Source organism: Ambystoma mexicanum, chromosome 6q (assembly GCF_040938575.1).
Source record: "Ambystoma mexicanum isolate Mex_15411 chromosome 6q, UKY_AmexF1_1, whole genome shotgun sequence".
Taxonomy (NCBI): Eukaryota; Metazoa; Chordata; class Amphibia; order Caudata; family Ambystomatidae; genus Ambystoma; species Ambystoma mexicanum.
Genome location: NC_090937.1, coordinates 291,953,006 through 291,980,304, shown reverse-complemented (window position 1 = coordinate 291,980,304; position 27,299 = coordinate 291,953,006). Strand labels below are relative to the sequence as shown.

The following is a 27,299-nucleotide window of genomic DNA, read 5'->3' as shown; positions in this document are numbered from 1 at the left end:
CTGTGTCATAAAATCAAACATCAAGTCAGTCATGGTTTCATTTACCTGCCTTAAGCTGGCTGTAAAAGTATCCAGTGTTTCAAAGATTACCATTTCAAATTATAGCTCATACACTTGGCAGCATTACTTCAATTAAGAATCTTAACCTACGCACAGGTGACTTTGATGTGCGCACCCATCTTATCTCAAAATAAATTACGCTCCTGCTTGCATAATTCTGCTGCCCCAACAGTTCATAAATCATTCTCCTGCCTACGTGCAATGTAGAATATTTTTTTTTTCAAAAAACAAAACATCTCTGGTTAAAGCCATTCAGTTGGAAGAGTAAAACCATTTGGTTTTTTCAGATTCATCTCAACAGTGCATTTAAAAACCATTTTTCAATGTGTTAGCATTCAATTGCTGTGTCACACAGCTGTATGTGGTGCCTGATGTTACAGTCCACAATTCATTGTCCATAGTCCTTTAAACAAGAAAGGGCAAAACATGTCATTTAAATGTGTAGCATCAAATACTTGATAATTAGCCAAGTCTGCACCGTGCCAGTTCAGTTCGCAGTGGCTCGCTTTCTCTGAGAATGCGTCTGACCCTTCTTTGATCAGTGTCACCCACAAACTGCACATTATCTTCCTATATTATGAAATGTCTTGTCGTGCTTTGCCTAGGCAAAAATACAAACAGAAATGTTAGGATGTCATCAAAACTTCAATATCAGCGTTATCCACCCCTTCCCATAATACCACCCCCATCTTCAAAAAGTCTCATCAGGTAACTACACACTTTGTCATTGCTACTGCAATTATTTATCACCTTTCTGCATGTTTCTGGGGGCTTATTTACACTCAACCATACGGGGTGTAACTGCCTAATCACAAACTCATTTGTGCAATGCAATCATAGCTGGTCAATGGTACCTCAGACTGATCTGTGCTTTTACAAAGCCATATAGTAAGTACCCAGGTCGCACAATGCTTTTCTTTTTCACCAAAGCGATCACCAATGCCAGGCGCCAACTTGCTTCCAGTGTCCCATGATCTTGGTTTAGGTTGCCCTGCTGGCATCACTCCATTTTTCAAAGGTAAAGTCTTTCAGTATTTATCTTTCTTTTCTTAGCAGTGTCTTTTCAAGCCTCTGGTTTTTTCACTTGTCATCATTTTTTTTCAAAGGGCGTTTGCTGTTTTTGAACCACTCCTTTGAGTGCGATAGTCTGAGTCAGTTTCTTTTGTTGCTTCAACAAATCATTCATTCTTGCACTAAACCGTGTGGCTTCTGGATCATGGCTAATGTGCAGTGTTCATGTTTTACTTCAAAGCCCCGCTCTGCATGTTGTCTCTTGCAAAACGGCTAAGCACTTTTGTCAGTTTTGCTTCCATCTGGAAGGCCATAATGTCTTTGTCAGTTACTCCATCCCCTGGCAATGTAGCTTGCAGTTTGCCAGATGTGTATTTTCTCTTCTCAAAGCGCCTAGAGGTTTCTTCTCCAGTGCACAGCGCTTTACTTCAGTTCACATCACATGGAGCATTGGAATGCAGCTTGCACAGCAATAGCGCTTTACTTCGCTTCACATCACATCACATGGGAATGCGGTTTGCACAGTAATATCTGTTGGAATGGGCAGCTGTCTTTTCTTGGCCCATTCACAGATGCATAGGTAAATGTTCAGATGTGATGTGCCCGTCTGCCATCCTGCATGAAGCCTTTGCTCCGTACCACAGTTTACTAGGCAAATTCTTTACTTTTTGAACAGCTCTCTGTTTTTGCTCCCCCTTCCTCAGGAATGCAGGCATGTTTATCTTTCGTGTGCACCTGGCAGCGCCATTAGCACGCAGCTTATCTCTTTTGCCTATAACTCTTATACTGTGGCGGCTTCACTCGTTTCAGACAATTCATCCAGATTACCTCTTTCTTGTACTGTTTCTGCTTTTGTTTGCCTTCACGCACCTCGCCCAAGACAGCTTCAAGGCACAAGCTCTGCACACACAGCAAGACTCTTGTTTTCAAAAGCGGCACTTTTCTTGTCATTTTTCTACTCCATGTAATTTTGCAAAATGTCAAAGCGTCTTTTTTTTTCTTGTAATGTGCGATCTTTCAAGAGAACTCACAACCCATTAAATCTTTGTGCTATCTTATCACACACAGATGTTTCATTCTGTTGTACCATTGCCAAACTATAACCACTCAGTTCAGTGCATTTAAAAAATAAAAATGCCATATTTAGTGCAGCTCCCTGCACGTTTTTTTTCTGCAAGAACAACCCACACTCTATTGCTTGTGGGCTGTTTAATGTGTCAACAACATTTTTTCCCCATGTATCACAGTCAACAGGTCACTATTTTCAAAGCATACATCACTTTTGAGGCAACAGCACAAATCCATGGCATAGCATGGGGACAGTCAAAAATACTCCAGGGGCAATTTAGAAAAATATAAATTGTTTTTCCCCCCAACCATTGCAAGCTGGTTCTGCAATTTCAAATCAGTACACAAAAATCGAAAATCCAAATAACATTCACTCACTTTCCTTTTAAGTGAGTCTCTCACCCAATAAAAGCATGGCACAGCCTAAAATGCAATATAACCATTTTAGTGTGTTTCCTTTAAACAGAATTTGCCACCATTAGCACATGGAATTTTACAGTTGCCAAAAGAAAGAAAAAAACTCTTTAGGCTCTCAGCACAGATGTTACTCATTCTCCTAAGCATGGCTCATTCCCCTTCCTCATTATTCAGGAATGCCAACCCTTCAAAAGCATACATCAAAAAAGACGAACCTTCGCCTCCGAACATTACAGCCCCCACTCGCTAGCACACTGGGGCTGAGTCAATGGTTAAATCACTATTCACAATTTGCATGTCAAATCCCTGCAATTATTATTTTTTTTTCCTGCCCTCATGACAGAATAGAGATGAGAACTCCGTCTCACTATGCATTCCAAATTACAACTTTAAACTTGGGAAACCACATGATAAAATTCTTTTCTAATTGAGCATACATCTTTCTTAACCATTCATCGGAGTGCTTTAAACAAAGCCATTTCCCGCTTGTTTATTGCCTTGTACTCCCTGGCACCAATCCCATGAAGGGAGTCTTAACCACACAAGCTATCGGCCACGGCAAGCCGACACAACATTGCTGCCTTTTGAAGTCTCAGAGCTGCAGTGAGACCATCAAGGAAATGCGACAGCCTGCTCCCCACTCTACACTGTGTTCTCTCACACCATTTGTCATGTCAGCATGGCACTGCTCTTCACAATCCCACCGCTGCCACCAAATGTCTTGATATTGGGCAAAATCTTCCTCGGGGCCAGCCCTTTGAGAGCAAAAATACCCAATTCAGCCCAAAATACAGGTTCTATTGTGCTGAGCAGTGATCTCATGCAAGTGACAAATGACACCCTCAAAGTGTTATTAGCATATTTATTCTAAGCAGTGAATTTCATATACATTTGGGATTCAAGTTACAGAATATTAGAAAGCATAACACTTAGAGCAATGCAAAATATAGTGAAACATGGAACTTAGATAAACATAGAGAAACATAGAGAAATATAGAGAAACATAGAGAAACACAGTCTTACGTCCCTTAATCTCAGCCCTGGGAGACCTGGGTTTCTCATAAGCTAGCTGTAAAACAAGCCCCGCTCATAGAAAAACAAGGCTGGAGGACACCGTGAGAGCCAATTCCGGGCACCTGACTGTACACGAATCAAGTCCACAGGCGATCTCCCCCTGATCCATGTGTGCATGGATATTTTATAACTTCTTGCTGTCAGTCACCATGACGCACAGTTCCAGAACTTTCCCTGTGCAACTGGCTCATGGAAAAAACCCAGCTCTCTCTGAGATGCTCCCTGCTCGCTCCTACCCCCTCCCTTGTTCCCATCTGCGCTGGCTGAGGAATGTCTTATCAGTACCTTCCCAGAGAAAAGGAAGATTAGCTTGGAGCCAGGGCCAACGTTAGTGAGGCTGAATATTCTAAGGGAAGCAGGGATGTATTAACCCCATCTGCAAGCTCTAAAAGGCATGCACTCATAGCTTAGTGTTTATAGCGCTTAAGACTGGCTATCTAAGCGCTATATAGGTGCCATGATGTTCCAAACACTCCAAAAACCTATTAGCTACATAGCTGGGGGCCCTCCCTGCCTGTCTATCATATTCCTTGTAGCTCACTACTGCATAATGGAAGTGCTACAACAGACTACTGTCAGCATTTTTAGCACATACTTTGAATACACTATTGGCTTTCAGCGGCTAATGCTGTCATCTAAAGCCCTGATTGGCAAGGTTGCAATTTCGTGTATCACTACAGATGGGTAGAGTTGGTGATCTGGAGGAATCCATCTGTATAAACTGTTAGCGTAAAACAGATATAATTTTATTTAGTACTTTCAGACAGAAATGCTGAGGCAGCAGAAATTATATACGTTCTCACTGCCATATGTTTGGTGGCATATCCCAGAGCACCCGACTTCTATTGAGTACATACATTCAGGGGCATGGCCATTTATTTGTTTGGGCTACTAAGTGCTGTTTGCGACAGCTATAAGCGAACACTATTGCATTAGAGTGCAGATAGGGAGAAATGGCATATGAGGAGGGACACAAAGCTTCTATGTGTTGTTTGGTTATTTGCCCACCTATTCACTGCCCATGGCCATGCTCATCACTATGACCATTCCCACACAGTTTCTGCCCCTCACCGCCCGAAACACCTCCTCATGGAAACTCTTTGGAATCGCTCTAATCCAGCCTTATCATCAAACTTTGCACTCAAAGTGCCTGCCAGTGTTTTTTAAAGCAGTCTTATGAGTGTGAATGACATAATTCCAGTTGTAAATCCGCTACTGTTGTAAGAAAAATGTATTAACCAGGCCTGCCTTTAGCCATTTTATATATAAGCACGATGCATGTCCATGACTAAAGTCTTGTTAAAAACAAGCATTGGCAAAGCCAACCGTTTTGGCTAGTGTATAAGTATTAGGCATTTGCCAGGCACTGCTAGTAGATGCCCAGGTGTTTGCACCATTTTGCATCTGCTACCATCAATGGGCAGGTACTACCATTACCGCTGTGCCTGGCAAGTACCTTTGCAATGCCAACAGAAAAGTCCATGCTGTTGGCATTGCCAATGCTTGTTTCATTTGTCACAAAACGTATCCTAATAGTAAAATGACTGCAAACCACAAGCCACACATACTCATTTGGATATCATTAAGGATCGAAGGGAAACTTGGTCAGAGGACAGTGCCTCATTTGTCTAAATGCTTCAGAGAGCGTGTTAATCACTCTACCCAGGCTGACAGTTGCAAATGGCAATTCATTCCTTTTGTGACAGCATGAATATCTACCCAACAGGAAGTTTTTCGATAAAATGTGATGTAAACTGTGCATCTTAAAGATATTTATTCAGCAACACTGGTCAAAACTACTAGCCGCGTATTGAAGTAACTCATCAAACTGGCCCACATTGGCCCAAAAAGTGACCCACTTTGACCAAATAAACTTGCCCACACCAGCATTTTGTGTTTTTTGGTTCGGGCATTGCACTTTTGCCCTATATGCCAGTCTGAGCCTGTTTCCAGGCTGCAAGTGGACACACAGGAGAACCGCCACATGCTGCTTCTGACAGGAAGCCTTGGCTCCACCCAGTGGCGTCGCCAGGAATCAAATTTAGGAGGGGCACAGAGGGGGCCAAAGACAAAAGTAGGGGGGCCACCTATGAAAGGTAATGTGTGATGTCAGAAGCACTCCTGCAGAGAGGCTTTTGTGCACACCAACTACCCACACCCCACGGCAGCTCCCCTCGCATCAGAATGCAGGCAGGAAACCATTCAGTGACTAATGGCCCATCATTGGCAGTTTCGTGGCTACACTCTGATGGGAGAGGGTGCAAGCTGCTCGATCACTACTTGCTTTGAGACAAAAGGAGTATTGCCGTGTGACATGCAGACATTTGCCTCAGTGAGTGTCACAAATAATAGCACAGAGAACATGGTCACTGCTCGCTTTAGGTAGGGGAGCACACGGGGGGCACAGGACTTCAGAGGGGGGGTACTGTCCCACCAAGCCCCCCTCTAGCGACGCCACGACCTTCACCACTGTTAGATCAAGCTTAGATCTGGTTAGACCTGGCTGACATGTCCCCTGGGAGTGTTTTTCGGGCTACTGACCAAAGGGATAATGGTGTAATCATTCCTGGTGGGAAGCTCTAGTGCCTTTTAAATGGCATTACCCCCAATCTACTCTCTGGCTGAGTTGCACCTCAGGCTGACAGCTAACTAGACGGTTAGCCCAAATTCTTGGGCTCTAGCCCGGCTTCATCATAGCCAGGCTTCAGGGTCAATAGTGCGGCTGTATTGATGTCCACAGCACAAGAAGAGTAGGAGGATTTGGAGTTCTGGTGTGCACCTAGCAGCCTTGTTCTATTTCCTATTTCACACTACATTGCTTTGATGGTGGTGAAAGCTCGGAATGTTTTTGTGAAAAGCGAAATATACTTGCATACTGACTTTGTGCAAACCCATCAGTCCGTGTTGCTGGGTGTGAAAAACACACTCTAAGTATGCGATCTCAAAATGGAGGCCCACGGGACGAATGATAGCAGGCTGGCCAAAATCCAAGATGGCAAAGGAATCCATTTTCTCCCGCTCAAATCTGGAACCAGAGCAATGAGCTATGCCTACCAACACATTCATCCATCATTAGTGAAGTCCCTGTGAAAAGTGAACATGTTTCCATTACACAGCAAAAGGCCTATTGTGTGTGTACTTTAGCGGTGTTGCGTCAGAACACCAAAGTTGCCGTTGCCGTTTCCTTCCAAGAACAAAAGCAGAAGGTATAATTCAATGTAGTACTTTCAGTCTAAAATGCTGAGGCAGCAGAAATGTCATGTTAAGACTGCAATATGTTTGGGGCCCTATCCCAGTTCAGTAGACTTCTATTGAGTACATACACCCAGAGGGAGGCCTATTTATTTGAGCGAGAACTGAAAAAATGCTTTCTGTAGACGGAAATAAAAGATAGTGTGTATTTCAGCCTGCTTGGGGCTACAAATGACATATTCGCTATTCGCGGACGAAGCAAGACATTGGAACAGAAATGTAATAAAGCTGTTACAGCAAAAGCAAAGCACAACAGCCTCAGGATTCAAGGGACATAGTTTATTCAAATTCCCAAAAAACAAAATAGCGACTTGGCTCTTACACGCTAAACTGCAACGCATTCCAGCATACATGCCATTGCCCACAACATCACTGCAATGTGGCGTCTTTCCCGTTGGCCACATCGTCTCTTACCAATCTAACTGCATTGACCCTCTTATAGATTCCCCAATCAATCGTGTTGATTACATTGTCTGGTAAATATAATGGCTATCCTTACCTTTGGTATTGACATTGATCTCGCTACTATCATATGCTAATCACAGTATTAAACTATTTTACCATTGTGTTTATATATCCTATCTATAGAGCCACTTACCAAATCATTATCAATTATTTGTGTTCTGAGCCACAACTTATTTCAATAATAAATATAATTTATTAGCATGTAGTGTCTCTCCAAAACAGTCCTAAAATATGTATGAGTGATCTCCATAGAAATCACGTAAGTGCAAGTGTGCCTTCTTTGATCCCATTATCATTATAATAATTAACATTATGGGCCCAATTCACAAAAACCTGTGACTCTCTGTGAAGTGTACATGGCGCAGAGAGACAAAGTTTGAAAAATATATGTGAGATAATGAGTTATTTTCAAACGTGACTTTAGAAACCAAATTGTCTCCAAGTGCTGCAGATGACAAAGGTGACCTGCACATTTTGGAAGGGCCTGGTAGGCAGGCTAAATGCTGCACAAACCCCCACCCCCATATGCCCGACATTTAAGTAATCTTTGGCACCTAACCACAAAGTGTGTAGAGCGGTGGCCTTCCCATGTCAGTAGGCTGCACACCTCCTGAACCCTTATGGTACTTTTAATTAAGGTAACACATCGTACGATGGATGGGATGGAGAATAACTTTCACACCAAACAATAAGACCGACTCAGGAAGTTGGCAAATGTCTCTGTTTTACTCTCAATTATCTTAAACAGGGAGTACAACGGACATCAACGGACGTCACACAGCTTGATCTTATTGCATTTCATAAAAACATTACTTTTATAGCAAAAACTCGTCATACGCGATGTCATACTACGTGGCATACTGGGGAAACCTATGCGTGATTGTGATAGGACTAAGGGGAGTATCTAAGTATACTTTCTATAAGGGAATGGATTGTGATTGAGTCTCTATAGTCAGGTGGGCAACTCACGCCCTCCCTTAGTGCAAGTCATTTTCAACAGTTATTAGAAACACAATATACCATTGGCTCTCCAACTATAAGGCCCTTCATTATGTGGCCTCCTACATTTGGTTGGCATGCTGGAACCCTTCTGGAACATTCACTTCTCTAGCAGCACGTACGCTGGTACCCCAGGTGCTTGTGGGCGGACTTGACCTTACCTCCCCACCGAATTAGCCCTGTCGCTCTAATCGCTCATGCCGTCTGCCATTCTGATTGTCTTTGAACTTGGCCTTGTAGTTGCCCCTCGTCTCTGGGAATATAAGGGAGTGTGAGTATGTACTTATCATGGTTCAGGTCTGCATGCCCACTTCTATTTCCATCTTGAACTCACTTGATCAGGAGACCGTGAATCTGCCCATTTTGTAGCATTTAATTGTCCTGAATAAATAACTTGGCACTCATGGTATTCTCTCTTTGCCACTTATCAAGGGATGCCTCTGCGTTCTCACGTTCACTGTTCTTCAAGGACTGATAACCAGTTTTGGCTGCCCTAGCCATTGACACCAGGTCAAGCTGTTTTCCTTTAGTCCATCTTCACGCTTCGGCTTATTTCCTTGCTGCGACACACACACACAGCTATCAATTCTCCTTCGTCTGCGGGTTGAGCTTACTAAAGTTGTGACATCGAATATCCAGATTCTATATACATATATATTGACGGCACCGCCTGCAATCTATTCACTACGTATAGCCAGCCTTTAAGATTATTTAGTCTACTTGTGTTATGGCATCTGTACAGGTATAAAACGACTTGTATTCTCTGCAGTGCTTCTCGCACTTGCAATCTTCATTCCGCACATGAACTTCTTCTTAATTCTGTACTTCGCTATCAGGTTCCATAAGATCCATGCCTTTTCTTCTTTGGTTATCCCTCTCAGTGTGTCACGCTCATCTCTTGTGACGTCAACAGCCTCTTCTTTTCACCTTTTCACACTTCTTCGGCGTCCTCCCTCAGGAGACCAGCATGTCTTTGAGGATACATCACATAGGGCTTTCTCAGTGGATTCTTTCTCTCAAAGGCTCTTTGTGTAATGGGCACCATTACTGGAGTTGCACATGTTGCAATTTCCTGTTTCTAACATGTAGGCAGAATAGGGGCGGGACTTCCTGCAGAGGCATTCAGCTGCCCCTTTACACTCCCATGATGGATTGATGGAAGAGCAATTCCTCCACACAGATTCTGTAGGACCCATCCTGAAGAATTCTGAAAAGGAAATACATTAATGTTTACCTTTGACAAAAGGCTTGACACGTATTTAGGGCTGTAGGCTGCAGCAGGTTGTGCATCTGCAGTTCCAGGCTACCAGAACTGATCCTCCTGTGCATTGCACATTTAGCCGTGCCGGAACTATTTGCAATAGACATAGAGCAACGTCTGATCATCATTTGCTTGCACTGGGGAGTGCTTCTCATATGTGACTCGTGGATGCACTCAGAAATGCGAGAACATGCCCACCTCACCCCATACATTCAGCTTTGCACAGTTGTGAACTGGGCGAAAAAAATAGGCCATTTTGTGAATCTCGATTTGCGCATGTGTGCATATTTTTCCATTTAAATGTGCAAATGCAAACAAGCAAACGAAGATATGTATGTTATCGCACATGAGCGATTGCATTTCACGTTGTAAAACGGAGGCTGCATCACACCCCCTTCCCTTGTGTGCTGGGCTCAGGATCTTGGGAGGGGGGGGGCGGTTTATTTTTTCCGCCACATAGACGGCTAGGCATGCTTTTCAACGCCTGAGTATTGGATGCCATCATTGTGAAGGGGCGATGCCAGGCACGCACACGTCAGTTTGAGTTGGTTCCACCTAGCAGCCATTGCCGCAGAAATCACATGCCTCGATTGTCAAGGTTCACAAATCAGAGGACGATGTCGCTTACTTGCGTTTATTTTACAACAAAATAACATTTTGCTAAATAATGACGAGAGCAAACTGGCACAAGTGTCACCTGCAAAAGGTAAAACATTTGGAAATGTAGACATCCAACCTGTAAAGTAGGGAAGGCAAGGGTATGATATGATAATATGATATGATAGTTTATTTACATAGCGCCTATACACAAAGTGTTTCAAAGCACTTCAGTGCAAAGTGCATAGAAGAAAGAAAGGGAAGGAGGGGAGGAGATAGGAAAAGGGAGAGGAGGAGAGAACCTGCTCCCCATCTGCAAAGGAAAAAAGGCTGGGGGCTCCTTGAGTAGGGATGCCACGTAGAATGGAATGGGGAGGGGGCAGTGGGAGAGATTATGATTAATTACCCTCCCTACCAGTGGTGGAAATGGAAAAAATGTGGTGGGGGATCCCACAACACAAGGGCCGGGGTGGGGGAGGAGTTGGGGGAAGCAGTGCCCGAGGGGGCGTGGTCTAGATGGGGCAGGGCTCGTAGTGGACATCCAGCAATGCTGGAATACTTAAAAAAAATAATAATGAAGGAATAAAAGCGCCTGCGACGGCAGCTTTGCCTTTTACCGCCGGCTTTGGCACTGGTGTGTAATGCACAATGCTCGCTACATACACAACTGAAAGGAATCAGTTCTACACATAGCGAGCATTGTGCATTACACACCAGTGCCAAAGCCGCGGTAAAAGGCAATGCTACCGTCGCAGGCGCTTTTTTTTTGTTTTTTTGTTTTTTAAGTATTGCAGCACGGTTCATGGGCTTAGGCGGCTGACTCTGGCCGGATCCCGAGATCTGGCTACACATCTGGTGCCAGTTCTCGGATCCGCCGAGAGCCGGACCAATGACCAGCACTGCTCCTTATGACACATTGGTAGCAATCAGACTGGATGAGGGCAGCAATCAAAAAGGAATCTGTTCAGAAAAAAAACTCAAAACTCCCCTCTGCATCTAATGTCATTATTCACTTCTGTGCCAGCGGTCCTCGCTGTAACCGGCCCCTAGATGCCCATGGGCTTTGGGCGCTCGTACGAATGTAAAAATAAATAAATAAACAGCATCCTGTGGCCCATGTTTCATGTCCTAGGATTCTGCATGTGCCAGAGGAGAGGCAGCACAATGTTCTCTTGTGCCTCAGCCAGCTGGTCCAGGCCACAAAACATCCAGGGTCCTCTGACTCCTCTCCAAGGAGCTGATCAACGGAAACTGAACTAAAAAACCATGAGTCCCGCCCTTCCAGGCACACGACACCCTGTTCACTGTGCACACTCGTGTTCTTATGTTTATAAACGTGTGCTGCACTTCGTGCCAAGACACGCAATAACTAACCCACAATAGGGCCTGGTACAGTGGAGAGCAAATTTTCTTTAAGTAGCATGCACCAATGCAAAGAACTTTAGTGTTTCATATCCGAGGTACACACATTCTAACACCAAAATCTCTAAGCAAAATCTATCCAGAACAGTAAACCTATTCCCCTGCTTGTTTCTGACAGTATTCACATTTGCCAGAACCCCTTCAAGTTCTACAAGAAGAGCCGTGACATGTCATGAGACATTTCTGGCTCTGCAGCGCTTGGAACCTACGTCCCCTTACTTCTATGTGTCCTAAATCACCAATGGTCTTTGGAGTATACTAGTTCTGTTCTCTTTGGCCAAAGCCGTTTCGACTGGCCAGCTCTGCCTGCCGCGCAGAGCCGTGACATTCAAGTAAACCACCCCTTAATAGTAGGGGCTGCGTGCAGATTTCCTAGCCATGGTGATAGTTGTTCTGGCTAAGAGCAAGGAGCTATGGCCCACCCTTTTTAAAGCAGCCTTTAGACTCAGTAGAAGATTACCACCCTCAAAAGCCAGAAAGTAGGGGAAGCCATAAACTTACACTTCAAAGCTGTTTCTAGAATCTTTGGAGCTTACCTTTGGGCGCCTCCAAAACATATGCCCTATGGTATCCGGGGGCGGGGATGTACATGCGTGCTAAGATATAGTCCCCAGCGCCCAAGGTCTGCAGTTGCTGGGACATGAAATAGATGGGATGTCCATGATTTCACCGAATCCTCTTCACCTAAAGGTGAAATCTTCGAATTAGTTTTCTTCGATTTTTTTTTTATTATGCGGGGGAGGCCCCCTTCCCCCACCCCTACTTCCCCCTACATTTTCCTGTCCCCTTACCCCACCTCCCATCTATGTTTTAAAATTTACCGACTTACCTTACCAATTCTAATTTAAAAAAATGGAAGATTTCTGATTAGGTGAACTCGGATTCGGTGAAATGTACACCTAATATTGATGGTATTAAATCTCAATAGGGATAAAGTCGGCCTCAACATTCCCAATCTCTGCTTCTCCGTCCCAAGTATCTGCCAATGAGCGGGATCCAGCTGAAATGACGGAGATCGGAAGCGTGTATTTAGAGTTTACACCCGGGTGCTGATCGTCAGGATCGCCCACCGACTCGTCCCAGTGTGCTGGCTTAGAGGTAGGAGTTTGCGGGTCTATTGTTTTTCAGTTTGTCTATAACTCTTTGGGATATAGCCAGCCCTATACTTGTAAGCCACCCTCCCCACAGAGGGGTTCGGATGGGACTGGACAATAGCGAAGGCAGCTTTTGGTGCCAGGTGTGGGCAGATAATAGGGCGCCAGAGGGATATGGGAGGTGTGTGCACTGGGCACAAGGAAAGAACTGGGGTGGGGGCGCCCCCCTGGCCCCTGCCTGACTCCGCCACTGGGGCTGGGTGTTGATTTTCATAGGAATCTCTCACTGCCTGTTGCCCCAGCCTATCAGGTGGTGATGACAAGCCCCACCATCCCTTTATGATGCAAAAGCCGATCCTTGATAAGTAACAGGAAGGGTTAAATCAAGAATATGTGGGCAGACCGGTGGTACAGACCCCAGTCACGGCACGATAATCCTCCCGTGTTTGCCTTAAATACACCACGCCTGAGGGCTATACTGAAACAAAAGGACTGACAGTAGTTTCTAATCCTGATGTTTCTAATTCAACAATTGTCACTGTGTTTCAAAACAGCTATGAGATTGCGTGGGAAAACCTTTTTAAAATGACATATGGTAAGCTCGTCTTTATAAAACATCAGTACACATTCCTGTTTGTAATGACATTACACATAGCATCACACGTCACCCATCTACGCATTTTTGTTGTATTTTTACCACAGTCAAGCAAACAACACGAAAGGCTGATCATAGTTTTACGCGGACATACTTCCGACGTTGCTCCCTCCCCGCTCCCTACAGGACAGCTGATTGGATGGTCGCCCACCTCTGTACAGCGGATTGGTCGCACCCCGAAAGCTTTTCAGGATGTAACTGGCCCTCGCTGCCAGCGCGCAGCATCCCAGCGGATGTTGCCATTCACTGGCAGTTCCAGGATACTGCGTTCCCTCTGGTTCCCGAAGCGCAGCCTCAGCAGACGCCACCCCCCTACCCCCCCGCGCCACCCCCGCACTTCCCAACCTGCAGGTTCCTCTTCCCCACCCGCCCTGCGCACCCTATTGATCTGAATGTACCAAGGATTGTAAACGATCCGATTTCTCCTTCTCCTCCCCTTCGTCTGCATGATATCCCTCGAGGCACCGCCACTGAACTCTGCCTGCAGGTGACGCCATATAAAACCACAATAAGTAGATCGTTAATGTACGCAGTAGTTGTTAAATTGAGGAGCTCCCCTTTCTTGGGACTGGTGACACTGCATTGGAAATAATTTAGAGCTGGAATGAAAGCTGTCCTCTCGAAGCATTTTCCGTGGCAGCTGCTATTATGGGACGAATGGTTGCCTCCCTCCTTTAAATTGGGCCCGGTGTGGCTAACAAGCCCACTGGTCTAGTCTGCCTTCTAATTTAAGAGGCACACAGGAGGAGCAATTTCATTAGCAACAACAGGCCCTTTGACCCCTGAGGGCACATCCTGAACTCTGGAACCTTTTTCTTTTGTAGAGTCCAATGGGATCTAAGCAAAATACGCAAATCACGATATCTGGCCCGCCCGGCTTCTCAAATTTGCACCAATAGCATGTATTCTTATGCATAATGATTAAGGTAAATGCCATCTGGTTTATGCTCACCATGTATCGGCAATCTGAGACAAGAGCACATGAGTTTAATAGGCATGTATGTATGCATTTGTGTGTATTCATGTGTGCGGTTCTCTGCATGTGTGAATGTGTCACATGCTTATGCATGCATGCACGTGGATGCGTGTATATGTGTGAGGGATGCTAAGGCAACACTCGGGAGGATGGCTCAGGGTCAACGCACTTGTCTTGGAAGAAGGCGACGCGGAGCAACTCAAGTTTGTTTCCCGGGCCCATGCTTAGAAACCTCTGGGTATTAAGCAAGTTATAAATAACCCATTACAATTACAATTACTATAATGAGACAAAGAAAGCCAAAGACCAAAATCAGAAATTAGGCTGCAAAAAAGCCACATTTTCGCAGTCTGCCTAAATCTGAGCTGATCCTCCGTAAGACGAAGAGGCGTGGGCAGAGAGTTCAACAACCGTGCAGCCGCAACAGAAAAGAAGCAGCCACCCACACGGTCGTGTCTAACACGTTGAACCAAAATGCAAGCTGTATTTGCCGACCTCAAGGAGCGAGCCGGGACGTACCAACAACATTTCTCCTGCAAGAACTCAGTGCCAATACCATAACAATCCTAGTGTACAAGGCCTTGAACTTAATCGTGCTGGCTACTGGGAGCCAATGCAGCGATTTGAGTACACCTGAAACAGAGATGCACCAAGAGGCGCCTGTGGCAAGTCATGCCACAGAGTTCTGGAGAATCTGTAGGCACTGCAGGAGATAGGCTGGCAGGCCCAGGTATAAAGAATTGCAATAATCCAGTGAGCCAGCAAGCAGAGACAAGACCAACAGTGGGCGAAGTCCCACAGGAAGAAAGGGGAGAACTTTACGAAGAGTGTGAAGCTTAAAGTAAACCCCTTGACAGGGAGAGTTTATTTGAGGGAGCAGGGAGAGGGAGGCTGAGAACTTCACCCCCAGATTTACTACTACAGTGACCGGCTGTGGCACAGGGCCCAACTCGGGCAGACAGAAATCGGCCGACCAGAGAGGAGACTCAGATGGAGCACCCACGACCAACACCTCGGTCTTGTCGCCATTGAGCCGGAGCCTGTTGGCACCCATACAGACTGAGATAGCTAAAAGGCAACGTCGGCAGCACTCAGCTGTCGATGGCTGTGCCAAATCATGGCACATCAGAATCTGGGTGTCGTCAGCATAAGAATAACACTGAAACCCAGGAGTGTATCAAGGAGATCAAAGGCAGAATATAAATATGAAAGAGAAGGGGAGAAAGATCAGATCCCTGAGGGACTCCACAAGTCAGAGGACAAGGGGCAGAGATAAATGGGGAAAGGAATATAGACTGTGAGTGATCAGAAAGGAAGGAAGAGAACTATTTCAGAACCTGGCCAGAGATTCCCACTGCGGCTAGTTGCTGAACCAAGATAGAATGGACAAGTGTCAAAAGCTGCAGAGAGATCCAGGAGGACCAGGGCACCCCTCTGCCCCCGGTCGACAATCTGAGCCAGATCATCAAGAACAGAGATCAAGACAGATTCAGTGCCCCAGCCTGGTCTGAAACCCAACTAGAAAGGATAGAATCAGTGAATAAGTGAAAGCCTTCACGAAGAAGAGGGTAACCAAAGAATCAACCAGATTTATAGGAAAAGACAGGACTGAAATAGGACAGAAATTAGAAAGAAGAAGAGGGTCCAGATTAGGGTTTTTTAAAAGCGGAATCATCAAGGTGTGCTTAAGAAAAATAGGTATATGGCTGTGCACAAGAGAAAAGTTCACTGCTGACGACACTGAGGCAGCAATGGAGGGAATGCTCTCTTTCAAAGTTCCATAGTGCCAGGGGAGGGGGCAAGGTTAAAGCAAACATGATTAGTGTTATTATATGGCAAGGCCGGTCTACATTGGTTCAACCAGTCTGAATATATATTCGGACTGTGCCATAGCAGTTTTTACTGGGCATTAAAGGGAAAGCAAACATGCTACTTGTTACTGCATGTCTAGATTGACCTACATTGGTGCAGCCAGTCTGGATGTATTTTCTTACTATGGCATGGCACATTTTTACTGGCACCAAGGGTAAAGCCAGTATGTTGAGAGTTCTTACATGGCTAGACTGGCCTACATAGGGCAGCCAGGCTGGACATGTTTTTTTTACTGGGGCATGGAGTGTTATACTGGTATCAAGGGAAAAGCCAGCTTGATGAGTGTGTGTATGCAGATTGACTGGCTTATGTTAGTGCAGCCGAGCCAGTCTGGACATGTTTCTTACTGTGTCATGGCATTTCTTACTGGCATCAAGGGTAAAGCCAGCATGATGAGATTGTGTACCTGGCTAGACTGGCCTATGTTAGTGCAGCCAGTCAATACATGTTTTCTTAATGTGATATGGCATTTTTCGCTAGCATCAAGGGTAAAGCTACCATGAGTGTTCTTACAGGCCAATACTGGCCTACATTGGTGCAGACATTCTGGACATGGTTTCGTACTGTGCCATTTCATTTTTACTCATAAAGCCAGCAGGGTTATGGTCTAACATGGGGATACAGACATATATTGGTATTACCATTATTGACATGTTTTGTAATAGTATCATTTCTGACATTATAGGCAAAGCAAACAAAGCAAATGTATGTTCTTACATGATATTATTGGCAAATATTGGTGCAGCCTGCATGGACATGTATGCACACAGCCAGCATGAAATGTGTCTTATACTGGGAACAATTGTGGGCAAAGGCATAATGATTATGTGTTGTACAATTCTCCTGCTCACTGCTGGTGACTTGCATCTATTGGATCTTTTTCATGTGTTACCCTACAGGAGTGATTGCAATCTGTGTGGCTTTTTGCCCAATTATCAAAGAAACTGTGCTGCAATGTGCACCATTTTAGCCCATTATTATTACCATTTTCTTGGAGAGAGAACCCACTGAGATCATCTTGGTTGGTATGAACTACCTGGCTTCACTTGGTCGCTCCTGCATTTGCATCCAATAAACCATCCAATTAAAAAATATCACCAGCAGTCACTGAGCATTTTCCCATGGAGAACTGGCTGATAGGAACACAAGGGTGATCGATTGAATACTCACTAAAACAAATAGCAGGTAATAACCATGCAATGTATAGACCTGATTCACAGAGCATAATTGTGGAGTAATCACGACTTACTCTTGGAAAAAGTAATAACTTACACCTGAGAACGTTACTATGAACTCACAAAGGAAGTTACGAGGGAGTCACAAAAGGATGTAGCACTTTTCTGTAGACGTATATTTTGGTGTAACGATGGGCTGTCATCAGCAGAAGTAAGTTGGTGTTCTCATGACCGTGTAGGGAATTGGTGGTGTGTCAACGAGGACATCTGAATGGGAAACATGTACATGTGCAAAAAAGCGTTACTTTTTGTACATTCACACAACTCAAAAGTTATCTTTGACATTGTTGGAGGGGTAGGGGCTCTATAGCAGTCACACCAATTACCAGCAGAGAGACATTCAGGCCCGCCGAAAACTCCCCACCGCAAGAACAGAAGACTTTCACTGTCTTTGTTATCTAACAAAGCGACAGGGATCACACTAGAAACACATGAATTCTCCATGGTTCTCATCTTCTGAGCATGTGTCATCCGGTTTTCTCCAGGTGTGATGTCACAAAACCAAGTTCCATCCCCGAAACCTATTGGGCATTCACATTGGTCAGTTTAGGCGATCTATGAATGTGTCCTATAGGGGTTAATTCTACTATTGGGTAGCCATATCTTGTGGCTCCTCCTGGGACCACCTCTGCAGGTTTCAATCTGCAAGGCGGCAGGGTCGCAGGGAGATCATTGGCTCCAGCAACATATGATATCTTCATGTGATTTGTCCCAATCGAGAAGTGACTCTCGATTGGGACAAATGGATCCTCGTAGCTCTGTGACCCTGGACAGTCACCAGGCTGGGTGTACCTTCTCAAGGCAATGAGAATGAACACGGAGAGGCTGTGTGTTACCTAATGTTGCCATCTCTGATCACCTAAGCCTGGGAGAGTGCATTCAGTAGCAGTTTGTGAGCAACACTTGTGTCTTTCCACCTCTGATTTGGTGGGAACAGCTTCTCTCCGTCTACCTTGATTGAATGGGTATTGTCTTGCTCTGCTGGGTCACGCATGTTGAGACCACGAAATGGAGCCTGAATTTCTTGCATGTGGCTTATGGACTTGATAACCAGGAAATATCCTGTTCACTTGTCCTAGGCCGGGAACATCATTTCTGCTTGCCTCTGGCTGCAGTGATCATGCTAGCCCTTCCATGTACTCGAAGCTCCCTTTCTTCATTCATTTCAGTGGGCCTATATCGTCCATATTTGTCCTTTTGGCTTTCCATGTTAGTGGCAGTCAAGCATGTGCAAGCTAGGTATACGTATACTCTGCCATCTTGAGGTTCTACTTTGGTGAAGAATGTGAATATATAGAGATATTTATGTGTGTCTGTCATCTACCTGCTTGAGTCATAAGCATGTGATTCATGTCTATATGCAACCAACTAATGCATGTTTGTGTAACTTCATGAATTGATGGCTATGTACTTCATGTCTAAGTGAAGCTATGTCGTGATGTCAGTGATGATGTCATTGATTTCTTGATCTGTAGTCAGTCGACTTGTTCGATTGATGGCATCTCCATCTCCTCCAGATCACCAACTGGGTATGGCCTGAATGGTTGCCTGAGAGAGTAACGTTTCTCACATCTGTGATACATCGATGATGGTGGTTAAGGGCCTAAGAGTGACGTGCATCTGTTGTGTCACTGTCTTCGGGCTGCGAGTCGTGTGAGGGTCATGAAGGCCATGCCTGGACCTCCATCTTCAAAACCTTTTGCAGCGACGCTTGTTACGCATGAACATAAAAGTAAATGAACGTGTTTGTAAATATGAAGGATGTTTGTAGTAAGAAGAGAAATGTGGTAAACAATATTTTGGAATGGGTTAAAATCATAAAGTCATTTGCAATGTGTTGATTTTGCTCCCATGTTACATCTAAGTTACTAAGTTGTTTCAGAGAAGGCTACACCCTGTGTGACTAAAAATGTGGTCTTTAGTGGGCTTGTTATGTGAATCAGGTCACATGTGTCACTTTCACAGATAACCAACGGAAGTCACACCTGATTTCTTCGTTATCATCTTCAGGGGTATTTTACTTATGACAAGACAAAGGAGTAACTGAAACCTATCATAATTAATGGCACATTCAGATTTTTTTGAATGAGCTTTTCTATATGTACATTAAGGATAATGAGAAGCCTTCCTTTGGAAACGTTTGCCTTTAAGCCACTGACATGGAACATAAATGTGTACATCTGATAGCAAAGACGGGAAGTGTAATCTATTAACTGGCCGCTAGGTGCACAATGGCTGTGTCTCTTTTCATCACCACCTCACAACAGAGGCTGATCAAAAGCCCAAGCAGACAGGGGTGCAAATGTATGTAACGTAAACACGAGAGGGTGATTTAAAAATAATCTGAATAAACTCTATAAAAACCCCAATCCTCTCGAGGGGCAACTATCTGAATCTGACCGTAGTGTCTTTCTTAACTAAATCTTACGTCTGATGTTGTGCGTTGGCCTCCATTCTGTTGACCAAAGAGTTTTATTTTCTAGGAGCGAAGGCAAAGCACGTACAGTTTGAAGATCAGAGGAGACCCCCCTCACCTGAGATCCCTGTGACCGAGTCTCCAACGAAGGTGAGTTACCATTCACAATATGTTGACATTTGACCAGTTAATGATATGTAAGGTCGAAATGGCTACACGGGTTGTCTTTCGCCCGTTCAGTTTGGATCAAATGCCAACTCTCTCTCACTGAGTGCATTTCTTGGGTCTAGGAAACAAATTCCAAGCAAAGAGTAGCACTTGAAACATAAAAAATATAAGCTTTCCATAGCAGCCAGCCAGTATGGCCTCTGTAGGGGCCCGCTCCGACAGGTGAGAAGCAGAAGAGTGTGTGGGTGTTGGGCAGAGATCTCAGCTAGTGTGCGAAACTCTTGGGCTGACCTCTCTTGGGTGGGGGTCCAAAGGATGCACGAGGGGTTTTAAGGCAACAGGAGGAGGGTGACTTCTTTTCACATTGCCTTATAGACTGTTGGAGAGGTCATTATTGCCGGGTTTGTTAAGTGAGGGCTGAACACTGGGGAAGCCCCCCCACCACCCACTGGCCTTTAAGGCTATTAGCACATATTGGTAGTAGCAATACATGTTTTAGAGTTTTACTCTAAAACATGTGTGTAACTAGTTGTTACTTTAATACGGGGTGAAGTAAATAGACAAACCGAGTTAGTAAATTAAATGGGTTTATATTCTGTAGTATTTAGATAACATGTTGCGTTCATAAGTTAAACATTTTAATTGCAAAGTTGGTTGAACAGAAACAGGCATAACATGAGCATGCATTAGTTGTCATGTATAAGTAAATGGTTTATAAGACAGTGAACACATTTTCACATGTTTTAGTCAATGCCAGTAGTATTGAATGCGCTCTAAACATTCTGATTGGTTCAGAGGAGGTCCATAATGATCTTCATGTACCAATAAAGCAATAACACCGGATCCAGCGGGCCGGATGGTAACAGGTCCGGTACTAAGTTAACGATGGTCCCTGACGCCATTACCAGCAGGTGTTATTGCTATTAACACCCCAGGATTTCAACCCAGAAACCGAGGGCACTAACAGCAATGTATTTTGTTTGAATGAGACGCTTCGCTGCATTCCATTCATTCATACAAAATACTGACTTGAGATGGCTGCCATAAAGTTGGAAGGCAGGCTCCATGCAGATCCGCTCTTCCATTTCTACAATGGCTCAGGTCGGGGGCTGGATCGGTAGCGGCATTTGCGCCGCTGCCAAAAGAATATTCTGAGTAGCGTAGGAGGCAGAGTGTGAAGGGATTTCTGCTTGGAGGGGAGGGTAGGGGAAAATGATGGGGCAGAGGAGCACCAATCAGGTTGCTTGGTACTTGGGCTTGGATTGTGGTGCTCAGCCAGTGATCTAAGCAACCTGATTGGCTGATTGAGAATATAAGCCATTTTAGCATTTGATGGGGCCCAGCCTTCATTATTTTAATTAAATAGGGGCTCAGCATAAAAAAGTTTGGCAACCCTTGCCTTACAGGATGTAGCCAAGCTTTTGTGTCCACTCACAAATGCGTATTATAATCTGGTTGCATCTCGATCTCAGCCAATGCACAGAAGCAGTGGCCATCTCTGTGCAAGCAAAAAGGGAGCCATGGAAATCATTTGGGACCATGTAGCTTGGCCGTTTTTGCAACATATGCCTTTTGTAAAACTTGCTTAACTATGCAATTCATTCTAATGGTATAACTTTTTGATACAGAGTGTACTAGAATTTAGTATCATTTGCCAAATACACTTGCCAGAGTCTGAGGCTTCACGAGAGTGCGCTTGAAATGAGCAGAGTGTTCTATAGTGCAGGAAGTTTCCGAGGAACGCTGGTGCCTTCTTGGGTTCATAATGACAGGCATGAAAGCTCGCATAGCGATGGGAATTGTGGTTGCGTCACAGTGATGGCGCTATCAGCCCACCAACCCACTCCACTGATTTGATAATGTCGCATCAAGGGTCAACTTGACTCAGTCCCCCAGCATCCTCTGAACATGGTTGCTCATTCTGTGGCCCTCCAGATGTTTGGGATCGCAGAGCTCATCATGGGTCTTGCAATCCCAAACATCTGGAGGGCTACTTTATGAGCAACGTAAAAACTGCATAGATATGCTGCTCCTTGGCCATCCGGCAATGCAGATAGAGTGCAACCAACAGCAGTGGTCCTTCTTTTAGGACTGCGGAAGCAGTTTCTTTCTAAATGCATCATTTTGACCATGTATTGCTTGCCCTTTGTGTCGCCTCTAGTTACAGTTGTTTCATGTCCTTAACCACCACAATCCAGGTGCTGCACTATTGGACAAGAGTGTGAACTTCAGGCAGCGTGGCTCTGCCCCAACACCAGCACCATGCCACTGATGCCCATTCAAATGACATGAATGCTATCAGGTGGTATGGCAACTGTGCGGGTGGCATTGGACACAGCCCATTCACATTTTGTTATGTGTTATTACAAATGCGCAGAATGCGTGCAGCCCCACAAATGTGGCGCGAACGCCAGATGCTCAGTTTAGGTAAGTGGCTCCTGGCGTTGCAAGCCATTGCCTTAACATGTGATGGTGTTTCATTGTGCGATGACACAAAACTGGTGCTGTTTGGTTTAGAAGCAGCACAATGGTTCTGCGGGGAGCCAAACTATTAGCAGACAGATGGCTTCTGATACTTAGTTCAATATTTGGCAATATACATGATTAAACCTGGAAATGTTCATAAATGAATTTCAAATATTAACATTCAATTATAGCATGAGTGTTCCAGTATCAAAGTGACCTGCTCAAGAGACCACACAAACATGTTTAAGGCAAAACAGATAGGGTTCATGGCTAAAGATTAAACTCGGGGAAGCGGGCATTTCCAAGATGGCACTCTCCAATGCACTGGACCTCTGTTTGCAAATATCTCCCACTGTGACCGTGCAGCGGATCCAATCTGTGCCATTTTACCTGGCACGCATGTGAACGGGTTTTGGAATTTAAGAAGACAGTGTGCCAAGGGCCTAATGTGAGGCATGTGAGATTTGCTCATCACTGCATTTTAAATTGTTGGTAGGCAAATTTTATATATATATATATATATATATATATATATATATATATATATATATATATATATTTATATCGTTGATCCTTGCATATTGATTCCAATCAAGCCTATTCTCCAATGTTGGGTACACACCTCACTGCACGCGTGTCAGTGCCATATTAGGACCAAAATCCCAAGCCACTTTGAATTCATTGCTCTCCATTTCAGATTCAAGACCCCAAATATAGAACTCCCTGTGTTTAAGGAATGTGTATGGTGTTATTATGCATATTCTTCCCAAAGAGCAGCCCTCAGTGGATGTGCAGTCTGTTCAGTGGGAGAACTAAAGCTAATTCGCATGATATACTGTATATCCGCTCCCAGTACACATGATGTATTGTCCTCATTAAGAAATACCGAAACAGCAGAAATGCCCACTGATACCACTGCAGTGGGTGTATGGTGCTTCTCCGAGTAAATACAATGGCAGAGAGTAAACACATGGCCCTGCTTTTGAGGGAGCGTGGGCGGATGCTGTGGGCGGATGCTGTGTGTAGATGGTGGTAAAAGGTAGCATGCAGGTAGGCAGTGTAGCACAGGCCACTATAGTCAAGTGTGACTGAAGGCGAGCTACTCTCAACGTTGCTACTGGAGTGAGTCAACCAGCATCCTCAACACTATTCACAATACATGCACAATTTGCCTATTCTTAAAATCACCTGTAGAGCGCCCCAATGAAGCCCAGGGATCCCAAAACCGTCTGCGTCATAAACGTCACATCAAAAACCCTTTGGGCTACAAGTGGTGGTATTTAGCTTTCGCGTTGAGGAGGACCAGTGTACATTATAAATCTAACCTAATGCTTGTGGCTGCTTTCTCTACATCGAGCAAACATTGTCTCTCAAATGGTTTTTCCAATGGTGAACTAGTCCTGCCAATAAACGTTCTTCCAGCGTTGTTTAACAGAGGAGAACAGCCAGTGTAATGTTGCGTGAGTAAATGCCCTTTTGAGGAAGTAACAAATACACACTCTTCATGGGATAGTGTAGGCACGCCCTGGCCCTTTCAGCACTTCAGGCCTCTCAACATTAGAGCTGTGCATTGGCTGGATTGTTTATGTATGTAATGGACATTGAAGAAACACTAGCTAGCTCAATTATGCATACAGCTGCCTTGCCAGTGCCTTCATGCATATAGTTATTCTAAACCCTTGCTGATTGTTCGAAAGGAGATTTAATGTGCTGCGATTGATGGTTGCATGTAATGTTAACAAACCTACATGTACAGCCCATGATGATGTAAACAGGATGTACTTTGGCTGGCTCTGGAGGGCGGACCATTTCGAAGAGTGAGGACTGGTCTCACGGTGTGCACTCCTGAAACGTAACACCCTACAGTCATCGCCTATCATCCATTTACCTGGCATCCACTGCAGAGCACGGCCACACTGTGACTCTTCTTACAGACAGGCCCTCAGACCAAGCCCCTTATCAGTCACTATAACAAGTCCACCACACAAAACCCGATTGCGTGCCTAAGCGTTTCCCCTGCACCTACTGATAAACGCTGGCAGGCAAGACTAAACGCTAAGCTCTGTGCACCAGAGGCACTGTAACCTTCCTGGGGGGCCCTCCATCACTGCAGATGGCCCCGTCCCCTTGCGCAGGAAGCTCCAAAAATCAACGCTCCATAAACCAGTACACCAGATCCACCCTTAACCCTCCAGCACCTAGCAGGTCCTCCTCCAGCATGAATACCGATCCCTCTTTACCTGAACCCTCAGAGACCCAACGCATGATGGCATGTGCAAGAGGGTTTTGATAAAGTGCATATTAAACTGGACGACATGACCAGTACTATAGACTGTATAAAATCTCGCATTGACAAAACCGACCAATGCCTGTCTGAAGTGGAGGTTAGAGTGGACTTTGTGGAATACGAAGTATCCACTATGAGAGGGGAAGTCACAACCCTTATTAGGAAGTGGCGGAAGCTCCAGCTCTAAAGGAAGAACGATGACCTGGAGTCGAGATCCAGATGCATCAACATCCGGATCGTCTGAGTTCCCGAGAGCAGTGGATAGAAACCACCCTACTGCCAATACTGGGGAGCCCATCATTATCTCTGCAATTCGCCATTGAACGCGTTCATAGATCTCTGGCCCCCAAACCAAGACCTGGTGCCCCTCCACGCCCAATGATTGCCCGCATACTCAATTACTGAGATTGAGATGCCATCCTTCACGAGGCTCGTGAGCAGTGTGATCTGATACTGGGTTCAAACCAAATTCATATCTATCCACATTTTCCTGTGGTGGTCCAACAGGAGAGGAAGTCCTTTCTATCGGTGAAGAAACCACTGTTAGACAACAATATGAAATAAGCAATGCTGTTCCTTGCCAAGCTGAGAATTAAATGGAACAACAAAACTTTCTTTTTCACAATGCCAAGCGAAGCCATGACATTTGTGGACGAAACCCTACCAGCACACAGTGACACTGACTAGTCGATTGAATCTGGGAAACGCTGATAAAGCCAAGGCTCCGACTCTTCTTACCTGCTCTGACCTACACAAACAGAAGATTACCAAGTATACCGTAGAGGCCACGACCAGGTTGGAGTCGAAGCAATGAGGTGGCTCTCCCCCTTCTCAACTTAAAGTGCGGCAACTACTTCACCCCTCTGGGGTACATCTACTTTCAAAGTATACAAAGCTTGATCCTTATTGTTATTGGCCTTGTAATGAGCCTAACAGCAGCCTGGGTGAGCCTGTGCTATAGTGACCCCAAGCAATGTTGCGTTTCTGGTTTGGACTGTTCTCTATGGGTAAGCATTGCCCCGATTGGGGGCAGGTGGGGGTGGGGGACGTTGGGAGGATTTGAAGTTAAAATTGGTTAAAAGGCACTTGGAGGACACTATGTCTGCAACTAGTGGGGGAAGGGGCACAGAAGGATGTGATGATTTGCTAAGACAACAATTCTATCACCCAGGAAGGGGGTGCACTACAATATCTACATTGAAATGGGAGACATAACATGCCTTATCTGGAATGTGCGCGGATTGGGGACCCCAGTTAAGCACCAGAAAATACAACTTTATTGTGAAAGACAAAAAGCCAACATATTATTCCCGCAGGAAACTCATGCCTTCTTCGGCTCATGTGATGGGTTTGCCAGAAACTGGGATGGGGAACTGCTACTATACCTCTTACTCTTCACAGTCCAGGGGTGTTATGATTTTGGTCCGTTGGTCCCTTCCTTTCGAATGTAAACATACGAAAATAGACACACTAGGCAGGTATGAGATGGTATATGGCCTACTTGCAGGGAGGGACTTACTACTTATGAATACCTACGGCACGAACATAGATGAGCCACAATTTTATACTGAAGTGATGGAAAAATGTGCCTGTTATCTCCTGGTCCCCATACTCTGTGGGGCAGACTTCAACACTATCCTTGATCTGAAACTTGACAGATCCTCATGCACACAAAGAGCTCTTACAAAATCCGCCCAAGTTATTAAGGAAGGTATGCCGTCCCTGGGACTAGTGGACGTTTGGCGAACTTTACATACCAACGTCCGTTCATATTCCTTCTACTCCTCAGTCCACAACTCTTCCTCCCGCATTAACATGTGGCCCCTATCAGACAAACTACTAGGGGGAGTCTCGAATACACACTTGCTCCCCAGACCTACTCTGACCATTCCCCCGACACCATTACCCTAAGATTACCAACACTCTCTAAGTCCCGTAACAATTGGCGGTTTAAACCATCAGCACTCGAAGCTACCATTTTTGCATCCATTACAGGAGACCACATCCAACTGTTTTTTGAGAAAAATGTCGGTTTGCTGATCTTTCCTGGGGTGGTCTGTGAAGCTTTTAAGGTCTACATAAGATGCATCACAATGGCATCGGAGTTTAGCGTCCTAAAGTTGTTCCGGCACAGCATAGAACAGTGTCAGAACGACCTAAGAGTGCTGGAACATGGTCTTGTGGCTGATCCACTCTAGAGCTACCCCAGCCCAAAAAAAGGAAGCATTGGACACCTTTAGAACACATTCCGAAAGAGAAGTAATGTTTTTCGAAGCCCCCCTGCTAGCTAGAAAATATGGGGAGGAGGATAGACCGGGTAAGCTACTAGCCCATATGGCACGCAGCACACCCAGTGGTAAGTGCATTCCCCTCATTATGGATACATCTGCGGGCACAGTTCACACACCCTCTGCCATCAACTGAGTTTTCACCCAGTTTTACACTGATCTGTACTCTAACAAAGTCACATGTATTACCGAGAACATCAACGCATTCTTCAACGC

The 27,299-nt window shown here is 45.0% G+C and overlaps 1 protein-coding gene across 3 annotated transcripts in view; it reads left to right on the top strand.

Moving 5' to 3' along the window:
* Positions 1-27,299, top strand: part of PALM2AKAP2 (PALM2 and AKAP2 fusion) — a 1,039,983-nt gene that overhangs the window by 640,757 nt on the left and 371,927 nt on the right. For all 3 annotated transcript variants that reach the window (XM_069630772.1, XM_069630773.1, XM_069630774.1), the window contains one exon: positions 19,942-20,024. In XM_069630772.1, coding sequence (XP_069486873.1) covers positions 19,942-20,024 — 83 coding nt within the window. The remainder of the gene's footprint in view (positions 1-19,941; positions 20,025-27,299) is intronic.